Source organism: Aethina tumida, chromosome 7, assembly GCF_024364675.1.
Source record: "Aethina tumida isolate Nest 87 chromosome 7, icAetTumi1.1, whole genome shotgun sequence".
NCBI classification, from domain to species: domain Eukaryota; kingdom Metazoa; phylum Arthropoda; class Insecta; order Coleoptera; family Nitidulidae; genus Aethina; species Aethina tumida.
In genome coordinates, this window is record NC_065441.1 from 804,720 (window position 1) to 817,578 (window position 12,859).

Below are 12,859 nucleotides of genomic sequence, written 5' to 3' on the forward strand. Positions count from 1 at the left end.
GAATAATAATTACTTTTAAATTTATTTTGTAGAAGAATTTATTTAAAACCTATTGAGAATATAGCTTATTGTTAACATAATTTAAAAAAATTAATTAATCTATAATTAATATGAAAGTTACGTTTTAATTTTAATTGCTACCAATATAATTATTATTTGCATATGTAATTATCTTATAATAAGTTCACTTTATTTTATAAGAAAAACCTGTACCGTAGAAAATTAACGGTTTAGTGGTGAAAATCATCTTGGACTTTGTTGACAAATACTAAACATTAATTTAAATAGTTGGTATATTGCATATTATAAAATTTATAGTGTTATACAATTATAATAAAACCAGTATTTTCCAAAAATAGAAATGATACAACATTTATTTAATGAATCAACTTAAGTACATATAAAATCAAATTAAATACCATACAATTAATTTTAACTGATTAACTGATTTAAAAATCAAAAACATATGCATCGATGATAACTGAAATTTTTGTAGCAACTTTAACTTGAACTCTTTTATAATTTATTTTGAATAAAATTTAATTTGTTTCTGCATATTTTTGAATTTTTAAATTCTACATATAATTGCAGATATAAGGTCTATACTATTTCCTTTAAATTTTGACAGATTGATGGTTGAGTGGTGGTCAATTCCCCTTTAATAGAATGCTTAAGACAATCGAAAGATTTTTTTATTCAATTTAATTATGTTAAAACATATATGATATTCCATTGGAAAAAACAAGTTGTTATGTTGTAAGATTCTTGAAATTAAGATTAAATAACGAACATCCTATATAAAATTTAGGAGCATTAAAAGCAATGTCCTGGGTTAATATACCAATCGAAAACCGTTTGTTCCTACTAAATTTTGAGAGAGATCACGTACAACAGAGACAGTAAAAGTCAGCAAATTTGCTTCGTTTCTTTTACCGTCTCTGTCATGCATGCTGTCTCTCTCAGTAGGATCAAAGGCTTTCCAATCGGTATATACCAAAAATGAACTTTTCTTTGCAGACTTTTTGTTTCACCACCAATATGTCGAAATTGCTACTCATTTTATTTACAATTACATGTGGAATTTACATAATCTTTCTTTGAAAATAATATAAGTAGTTGTCACTTATGGAAGTTGAAGTCAAGTTACAATTAGCTAATTTCAAATAAACATATTTTTCCGTTTTCTATATACTTTTAATTATTAAGTTGGATTAATCACCCTGAATAGGAGGTTCTCCGTAGAATTCGAAAGTGTTGACGGTTTATTTAAGTTGACCTCCCATTTTGCAATGTAAGTCATAGCTGCATAAATTGGATAAGAGTTCTTTCAAGAAGAAGAGATCAAGCACTTCTTTAGCTTTTCACAATTTTTTGTAATCTCTTTCCATAAAATAAGAAATGGTATATTTGACAATCTCAAATGCATAAGCTGATGCATAAAAGGAGGAATTTGTGACAAAATTAACTGAAAATAACATACAATTTTGGTCTTTGCATCAAACAGAATAAGCGTTACTATAGTAACACCAATCTTGGAGAACTACATCAAAGATTTTGCATTTATCTAAAACCGTAGTGGTTTTTTGAAGTAATTGAGGTCAAAGTGACACAGTTGGAGGAATTTTGATTCCTCAATTTTATGACATTTAGTACGTAAACGAGGAAAAAATATTTTCCTGTCTCATTCAGTTGTTAAGTGAAGCTATGTCGCTTATTTGAAGGCATGCGCAATAGAGATAAAATGGTTTTGTTTCTTGCAATTACAAGATCTTCCCTTATAATTTTGGTTACTTTAGATACAATTCACTCCACAAACAGAAAATATATTTGAAATCTAACTTGCTTTGTCAATACTATTACGGAGCGTAAAATCAACGTGCAATAAAACTTGCATGCAATTTCTTGCAAATGGTCAAATGATTACGGCGCTTCAAGGCATACGCAGTGGCGTGCAGTGCACTACGTATATTGAATCATTTTCCCACCTTAACTTTTCACTACTTACTAATTTATATTACTAGTTTACACTAGTTTTAATCAATAATTATATAACAAAAAAAATATGAAAACATTACTTTGAGTCGTATGTGTTTTTTATTTTAGTTTTTGGTTATTTTTAGAATAAAGATATTATAACATGTCAGGAGGGAATGGTGTAGTGCTTGTAATTGGTATTTAAAAATAAACAAAAATACCAACACCAAACACCAAATAAACTGTCTAAAAAGCAAATGAAGAAAATGAAGAAAAAGATACAATAAACTGCAACCAAAATTTCAAATGATATATCTTTTAGTTCTCTAAAAATCAATTAGATAAATTCCGTATTCTATTACATATGGTGTGGTCCATTTGAAGAAAGCGACAAATCCTCATAAAATTTATATCTTTTGTCAGATTTTGACAAACTCTTTTTTTCAATTGTAAAACATAAAAATATGTATTTATAGACAAATTGTCACTTTTTTTAGCCAAAAACATAAATGTACAGGAGAATTTTTTAGGTAAGAAATTATACAAGTAATTTTATGGAAAAATTAAAAATTATATTCTTTTTAGGAATTAATTTTTTTAATTAATATATGAATGAAACGAACTAAAATTGTACGCACAAATAATCTTATTTTTCAAGAATATAGTAATAATACTCTACTAATATTCCTAATACTCAAAAGTTTATTTATTTCCTCCAATCCACCATTCAATCCAATAATTTATTATACATTTTTCTCAATTTTTCTTGCCAAATATTTTTATAATAATTATGTATTATATAAAATTTTGACTATTTGTTTTTTTATCATTTTAAATCGTTTTTATACACATTAACAGATATTTAATAATAATAATATCTTAAAATAATATTTAATTAAGAATTTTTACTCCCTTTTGTCTTTATGTATTTGTATCTATAAGTAACTAAAAATAAATAAAAATTGTTTAAAATATTGTTTGAAAAATTGTTAAAATTAACAATTTTATTAATTACAAGATGATTTTATATACATTAACAATTATTTATTAATAGTAATATAATAAAAAGTAATATATAATTTATAATATAATATATAATGTTTAATCTAACATTATATGATTTATGATGATTAATATATTTTAAAAATATTTTTAATTTTTTTGCAAAAACTATGTCTACCAAAAACTGTGACATTTTGTCCGTAAGTACAAATTTTCAATTAAAAAAGACTGTTAAAATCGGATAATATACAAAAAAATTTTATGAGGGTATCCCGTTTTCAAATGGGTCAATAATTTTAACACGGTGAGGGTGACCTTTACAGTTGAAATAATGTAAATTTCTTTAACGGATTAATCCCATTAATTTAGTTACTTTACTACAATTTCGTAACTGTTGCGTCACAGAAAAAAACTAGTTACTTGTTATTGACCACGAAAACACTGCACTACTCAAAGGACAAAAAAAATTGTTAGTAATATTATACATATATATTATACATGAGGCATACAAAAAGTCAATACCACAACTTAGGGTACCTGACCTAAATATTATGAGAGAAATTAATATTTAAGATCTACGTATGTGTGACAGTATTATAGTAGTGGTATTATATTTTTCAAACTAATTTCACAAAAACATTTGCATGCACGAATCGATGTAACAATTTCACTAACCGCGGTCCGCGACCCCCACAACAGAACAAATCAATGACCTGAATTTCGCTGTCATGATTAAAAAATACCGCATCGTTCCAGAAATTAAACGAATATCTGAAATGCACTGAATTCAACCACTTCAAAAGAACGCCACCTATCAGAAATTGTGGCACAGTTTTGCTGAAAATCGATAGCATGGAAGGCCGAATGCTTATTGCTCCATTCAGTCCATCGTAGTGATGGTTTGTTTACAAAATAGTTGAAAGTAAAACTAAATTAAGTGATGCATGTGAATACTCCCTTTCAAATGAGTGTAAAGGATCGATAAATGAAAGTGGATCTATAACTGGACTATTTCTAATATATTCTTTAATAAAAGTAAATTTGATTATTTACTTTTATTATATTTATTTATTATTTTATTTTAACGAACTAATAAATAGAAAATAGGTATGCCAAAATTTCATGTTATAACATTTTTCTTCCTTTGTTTAACAATCATTTAATTACCAGTTAAAAAATTATAATTTAATTTTATTATATTAACCAACAATCTAAGTATAATAAACACTTTTACCGCTCACCAAGAAAAATAAAATGCACCGTTCTAACATATGTAAATCTGTCCTAATCCACTTTGAATTCCATCCGCATTTTCCGATGCATACGTATAACCAGGTTAATGTTAAATTTTTACCAGATAATGTTTTTTATTTAAGTAATTATCAACACTTTGAAGTTGTTAATAAACAGAACATTTAAGATATAACTAAGCTCATTTAATAATTTTTTATAAATAGCTGTTTTTATTATTAACATTATTAACTTGTTATTTATATTGTTTTATAAAAGATTGATAATAAATAAGTATGCTATTTTATAACACATAATAAAAATTGTTTTATAATTTATGAGTTATGATGAGAATGGTAAATTCACACAAAAACACATAAAACATTAAATTCAAAATATAACTAACATTCCTAAATTTGAATTATTATTTGTTGTGTCATTGATTTAATGTAGATGTCATTAATTAAAAAAGAGAAAGCCTTTATTACCATATTATGCCAACATCCGACGTTATCGGAAGTAGTTTGTTCAAATCCACTTCTTTTATTCCAACCTAAGAATTAGAAAGACTTGTTGCATTATTGCTTCCTCATTGTATGTTCCTCATGTAATATGAAATACTTTTTCCTAGAGAATCGATAACGTCCAACAAAAATCAAATCGGACTAATCAGAATATTTATTTACATATTCTTAATTAAAATGTTGTTATTATTTTTATTATTAATTTAATACATATTTTATTTAAATGAAAATTGACCACAAATATTTACTGTAGTCATTTAAAAAATATAATTATATTCGAGTTGATTGGGAGCAATAAATTATTTTAAAATTATAAATTTAAAAAAAAATGTTTAATTAATTAATTATTTATTTTAATCCAATAGATTAACGAACTTAGTATAAATTTAAAATACTATTTGGATTTGGACTTTTCCATATATCATATATTATATATTAAATTTCTTTTTACGAATCATCTTAATTTGTTGTAATTTGTATATATAAATTCTTTGATTATTAATGAACCATTTTATATCCGCTTAAATCATTTGAAACCTACATCTATCTTCTTATATGTTTATACAAATAAACGATCGGCCTTGAAACTTCTTCATCAATTTATTTTATTTGTTAAAACTTAAGATATTGTGTGGGATATTCCCGTTCTTCTACAGTTTTGGAAAATGGCAATTTAACATAAAAAGGATGATGATCCATCGATATCCAAGCTTAAATTTTCAATAATTTTACAGAGGCTTCGATTGGGTTTTGTATATTGTAAAGAACAGTCATTGTAAAAATCCACTGGAATATATTACCAACTATAGCCTAGCATCTATCTAATTTAATTATTCTGTGTTAAAAATATCTCTGTGATGTGTGATGTAATCATGTGCTAAATGAATATTGATTAGCAAACAATAAACATATTATGAAATTAAACAAATATTCAAATTTACTTCTCTAATTAAAATATCTATGTGAAAGTAATATGTTGTAACAATAACAAACAATTAAAATATACTATAAATTTTATCAATGTAAATTTAAAAAAATTTCTGTACTGCATAACTAAGATTAATCTTATATATCGGATACAAATTCAAAAGAGTTCTTCCTAATTTCAAAAAGTAATAGAACTTTTTACTATTTTAATATTTTATGAAATAAAAAGTTATATAAAAACTATGTAAATAAAGAAAAATTTTTAATTTGTTGCACTACATATGAGCGATAGTATATATCGATTTTATTAACTATTTATTAATTGTATGCCACAAAAATAATTGGTACTTACGATTTTCATCAGGGGACTCCATGGAATCGCTGTTTAAATGCATACTTTTCCTAATTATTTACTTTCAAGTTTTTGACATTTATGCCTTTGTACATGATGAAATCCTGCAAATAAAAACACTCTATTGAATGGTTTAAATTTAAACTACATGATATTGTGTTTATACACAATACATACACAAAACTGTTAACAATGAGATAAGATATATTGACAATTATTAATCAACTATTTATATTGTCTTATCATAAATCAGATTAATTTTTATGAAAGACGTGTATTAAAACGACTATTTGATCGTAAATTGTAGTACGTAAAATGCTTTAGAGAATTAGAATATCTATATTTTTTTCTTAAACTTATTTGAAACTAGCATATTCAGAAAACCACAAAGTGTGTAATAAGTTTAAATATACTTTTTTAATTTGGTAGAGAAGGACATATTTCTGTTTAACCAATAATCAATAGCATAACTACGGCAAGAAAACTTGAGTTCAGTAAAATTAGTAGCTATATTTACTTTGTTACAGAATTACATATACAGCATTTTTTCAAAATTTCTATTCATCTATGTACTTACAGTAATAGACAAAAAATATCAACTTTTTAAACTGTTATTACTTAGTATACTATTTACATTACTGTACACTATCAAAATTAATACAATTGTTTTTAGTTTATTGGATTGTTTAAAATTAAACTATTCTCCTTTTCAGATTGTACAAAATAATATCTTCTTATATTCAATTTCAATTCTACATTGGGTATATTTTGAGAGCGATCATATTCAAGTTCAGTTGAGCTGTTTTCTGTTATTATAATCGCGGGTCGCTCATAAACTGTTCCATCTGAATTAAGAAATTTATCGACGGAGTATATCAAAATATAACCACAAATGAAATAAATTATGACTAGACAAATCGACAGTATAGAAAATTATTTAACTTTATTATCCATAAGACATTTATTTCTTATTTCGAAAAAATTTTTAGCAAATAACCGAAACACAGCGAGTACTAGGATCATAAAATGAAGACTAGTAGCTGACAGTTTGTTCAGTCGACACTACGTCAAGAAGTCACTGCTTTCAACGAACAATGTCCGTACCGAATTAACCTCCAGATTTGAATATTGTGCAATGAAAACAAGCTATTAACATATACATCACTAAATCTAATCTAACTAATTTAATCATATGGACTTTGCCAACATGGTGGTAGATTGTTAATGGTGTAGGAATGTTTTTTTGATTTGACCCAAAATATTCATTAAGACTCTTAAAGGATATGTTGAAGTTCAAAATTAAAATAATGGAGTGGCCAACACAATCATCTTATCTGAATTCCATAGAGAATCTATTGGTAACTGTAGATGGCAAATTTAGAAGTACTTGGACGCATGTTGAACCGTACGTTAAGATAAACAAAGTTAATGAGCAAGAGATGATAAAAAGTTATTAAAAAGGAGCCTATATCCAAAAAGTTCCTATTTTATGATTATTAATATTATATATGTATTCAATTGATATTTAGATTAATTCATTGCTAAATATATTTTACTCAGAATATGTGCAAAAATTAAAAAGTTTATATATTTTGACCAATACTGTATTTAAAAATATAATGATATTAACTCGTCTCGGCATGTATTTACCAAGAATTGTTAAGATTAATACTAATTCTTATGATTTAGAAATATTTATTGGCTCGAGCAGATTTTAACTATGGACAGTAATTATATGTTTAAAATTTTAAAAGTTCTTTGTTATGGAAATGATAATGATTATAAAACGCAATCGAAAGGAATCAAAATCAACAAAATCAAACAAAATCTTTGATTGAAAATGCCAAAAATCGTAGATAAATATAGTTAAAAAAGAAGATTATGAAACTTCAAAAAAGCTACCCTTACAAAGAGAAGAAGAAGTCTATCTGAAGCACAATCTTGGACTATAGTAACATAATAATAAAGTTAAATAAAGTTAATAAAATCAGTATCTTCGTATTGTAAATATATATAGTTTTTGTGTTTAATTTGTGTATTTTTAATAATACATAGAATAGTTTCAACTCATTTGAGTTTTTTGAACTTCTATTCCTGAAGAAATTTTGAGATCCCAATCTATGAAACTTATCCCTATTAAAATGCTGTGTAGATATAAATTTATACAAAATTAACTAAATTCACATTAAATTCTTCTTTAAAAATTACAAAATGACATTGAATTTAAGCGGCTCAAATAAACTTGAGCAACGAATAGAAAGATCCAAAGCCTTGAGCCAGAAAGCCCAAAAAAAAATTTAAAGGAATAGGACAAGACAATGGGTTCGCAAAATACATTCGAAATGGTGACTCACAAACCCGTCAATACCATCTATGTACACTAAAAGGACGTTGCATTAGCCATATGCGTTCCCAATTTTCTTATTACATGACCCAAATTTTGGTAAAATTGCAATGAATTATTCGCAAATTTTATTTCATCAAATTTTATTAATTATACTATTGCAAATCTAATGACCATACATATTAAAAAACGATTTGATTTAAAAATAAATAAATATTGCAGTTATTCCCACAAAGAAATCAAGTTCAAATATGCTTATCACAGGTTAAACAATCTAAAAGTAGATATGACAAAAAAATAATTATATTGAATGCATGGGAATATTCGTAATTTTAGTATAATAAGTTGTAACGTGTAAAGTTTCTCACGATTATCCTCGCTGAGAATTAGAATGGGAGAAGTGTACTGAATAGAAGCGACCCATTGGTATAATTCAGATATAAAACTCATTTTCAACTTATGACTTCCAATATATTTTAAATATAAAAACTAAAATATTTGTACAATATATATATATATATATATATATATATATATATATATATGCTCATTCCAATTAAAATTATTATAATCACAGGATATTTCAAAATAAATATTTACTTATGTGGTGAGAAGTGGTGGAGAATCTCAACCTGAGCTATTCCTAATCCCTATATTACCTAGAGAGTTTTAACTTTAAAATGTTCTTGGTTAAGATATTTCTAATTTATATACGAGAACATACTTTCTATAAATATTACGCAATTTTCAAGAGTATAAAACAACAAGTTATATGAATAGCGATTACATTTAGTACATACATAGATATATCGAAAAAATAATATTATAATTAAGAAAGTTTTTAAATATTAATATGAAATCAGCATTCTATGACATTAATTAAACAGAAAATTATGGGTTTTCAATTTTACAATTTTATATATGAATTTGGGACTTCAGATGTAAATAAATTCAAGTATCCCAACTTAGAGAATTGAACAATTTTAAATTTTTTCCAAGGGTTCAAGTGAAAATACATATTCCATAAAAACTTTAATAATTAACTAAGATAACTACATTTACAAATTTAATTATCCAATAAGTTTTGTTTTCGGCATTTTAAATACATAACTGCAATTTAAGAGTGAATTTTGCTTGAAGCAAATTTCGTGGTTTTATTAAGAATATAAAAAGGTATTGATTGAGCAGAGGATATTATCAATTAGCAGTAAGTTTTTTCGGGAATATTTATTTGAGTGAATTCTTTAATCTTAGAACATTTCACGTTAGTGCGGATTTGAGAATGTCATGAAATCGCACAATTTGATAAGGCTGCTCCGTTTTCAGAAGCCGGTATTCCGCTCGCATTGACCGTGGAGCCAATGAACTGTGCGATTGTTTGGTACCACCACTGCGAGCCAAACACCGGTTCTGTGAGGAATTCGATGGTACGTAAAGTAAAACGAATCCGACTATAATAAAAACGAGACATAGTGCCAATTAATATATCCTCTGCAAGTACCGGAAGCGATGACCAAAGATATACTTACAGTATTATAATAACAAACTAATGACGAACGGGACGCTTCCAATAATGGTAACACTCAGAGTTAAGATATTAATTAAACTTTCAAGTCAAAGTTGTTATGGATGTGTTTTAATTAATTGTAAATCAATTCTTGACCTTCATTAAATCAATCAGGGTAAATCACCAAAAAACCAACAAAAATAAAATTGGCAGTTACTGTAAATTATTGTATTAGATTTATTATTATTTATTATCATTCAAAGCAATTTTAAGTAAATATTTGTTCTATATGAAACCTATATATATATATATATATATATATATATATATATATATATATATATATATATATATATTTGTTCTATATGTAATTGCCATTAAATTATTACAATATTTAAAAATATTGAAGAAAACGTTCTTTTCGAATTTGTTCTATACAAAATATGAAGATATAAAGAGTAAAATGATTTAGAATTTAAGAATACTCATCAACATTTAGACCGTTTGACGTTAATTCTTTAAGGACAAAAAGATATCATCTTTTTAAAATTGTTATACTTACTTACTAACTATACTTTCTAAATTATTAAAATGGTTTTTACTTAATTAAATTTTAAAATTTCAACGTTAAAATAGGCATATTTTAAATATTTGTTCAGTTCAGTTGATATCACCATAGCTCAAAAACTGTTCCATCTTAATTGAAAAACTTAAACATTGCGTCACTTTGGAACACTATTATGTAAAGTATTCTTTAATACATAGTATGAAAACTATAGTTTTCCGTTACAGTAAATGTATGTAGTGAATAAAAAACAAATATGTTCAAATTGGTATGACCTGCTCATATTATGTGGTCATAAATCATGCAATAAATAATTAATGAATCTAACTATAACTTAATCGGTTCATCTACGAAATTCCTACATACAATTTATGTGTGTTAATTTATTTGCAAATATTTGTCCATACTTGTTGCTATGAAGTATAATCATATATATTTTTTCTTTCTGAATTTGGCTAAAACAAATTTTTATAGATGGATGGATAGACATACGTTACTTGTCCCTTCCTCAGCGTATCAGATGACAAAAAGAAGTCGTACGATGGTACAAACGTGACGCTTCCGGTCTATGAAACAATCAAGAGAACATTGTAACCCTACATCCTGTTCTAAATGCCTGCGTATAAAAGCAAAAGACAGTAGAAAGGCGAATAACAGATATAAACAGACGGTTTATTTTCATTTACCGGATACTAATCTTATTATTATTATTATTATTATTATTATTATTATTATTATTATTATTATTATTATTATTATTATTATTATTATTATTATTTATGAAAGCGGTTTTAAGATGTGCTTTTCAAAAGTGAAATAATTATATAATCTTATTTTGGTTTATTTCGTAAATCGAATTAAATAACATATTTAAAAAAAACCCTCAGGTTTTTAAATTGAAACATAAATGTACCAAAGTAATATAAATATGTTTCATTAATGTCCTATAAACAAAAAATTAAAAAATATATATTATTTGGATTTCATTATTACTTTATGTTGTTTTCTTGTTTAACATAACGTCCTACCTTTATTAAAATTATTTATCATTGTTTGTATGTACAAAATTTAATTTTATTATAATCAAATATTTATATACAATCAACATTACAAATATTTATTTTTTTAATCCTTGAAGAAATTTAATTATTATTATTTATTATGAGTTTAATGCAAGCAAATATTATGTTAAAACTAAAAAAATAAAAATTGGCAGTTATGGAAACTGCCAATAGAAGTGAAAACTTAGAACTTAAAATTTGAAATTTCATAATCTTTCAATTAAAATTATCAAGATCAATCTGGTTTTCACATCTATTGACACTCCGAGCAACAATTATATGCATGTTTATAAGTTTTTTTATTATTCAAATATATTAAGGGCTGAATAAGATCATGACAAAGTATAAATACAATTCACTTGAAATAACAATTAATGTACAATGATATTGTTTATGAATAGTATTTGTATTTACTTAAATTTCAATTCACTTGATTTTTAATATTATTTTAATTGTTTGCATCATTGTCGTCATTAATTTCAACAATACTTATAATTTTTGTACTTTCAATTATTTCATTTTGTTCTAAAAAACATACAAGACTTATGGTAACTAAAGTAAGAAATGAAAATGTTCGATTCAAATTTATCTGTAAAAACGGCATCGATTATCGTTTTATATTTTATAGTACTGAGTTTTCGATCATTGTAATAATAATCAAACAAAAATACTATTCCAACAATGTACAGTATATACACTCTTTTCACTAAATCGATTCAACTATACGTCAGCTGTATAGCTACAAATATACTGCTATAAGCATGTCGGTGATCCGAACGCACGAGATTTTACCCATCCAAAAAGCACATTGCGCGTGCGGCAGTCATGAGCATGTCGGTGACGCGAATCCATAAGATTTTTCGCTACCAAAAAGTGCCCAACGCGGCTAAAGAAGTTTTTACTTCAAACTAACTCTTGATCTTAAACATATTAGTAAAATACAAAATTTATTTTGCATATATAATATAACTAAATGTTTGATATTATTAAAATTATAGTCTTTTACATTACACAAAATAGAAAAAAAATATACCTTGTCTAAATTCCAAGTCATCATAATTTTAACAAGAAATATTAAAGAAATACGTGGCAAAATTGTTTAAATATTTAATGGACATGACATAACAAAAATCTAAAAATTTCAGAAATTACTGTGTTTATTTGATTTAAAATTTTGTTGATTTATTTATGGCATTTAATATCCGTACTATATTAAGAAATATGGGGAAACTATAAAAATCCCAAAAGCATAAATGAATGAACATTTTTTAAAATACAGTATTTTTATATTCGTCAATATTCGCCAATATTCGTCCTCTACGACATATATGTTCTCATATAATTGGCTAAACTCCAGCAGTTTTTTATTTATA

At 25.4% G+C, this 12,859-nt stretch overlaps 1 protein-coding gene across 1 annotated transcript in view; it reads right to left on the reverse strand.

Moving 5' to 3' along the window:
- The window catches only part of LOC109605467 (echinoderm microtubule-associated protein-like 2), a 29,286-nt gene that overhangs the window by 15,189 nt on the left and 1,238 nt on the right, over positions 1–12,859 (reverse strand). Inside the window, exon 2 of the mRNA XM_049969338.1 lies at positions 6,010–6,113. Coding sequence (XP_049825295.1) covers positions 6,010–6,052 — 43 coding nt within the window. The 5' untranslated portion in view covers positions 6,053–6,113. The remainder of the gene's footprint in view (positions 1–6,009; positions 6,114–12,859) is intronic.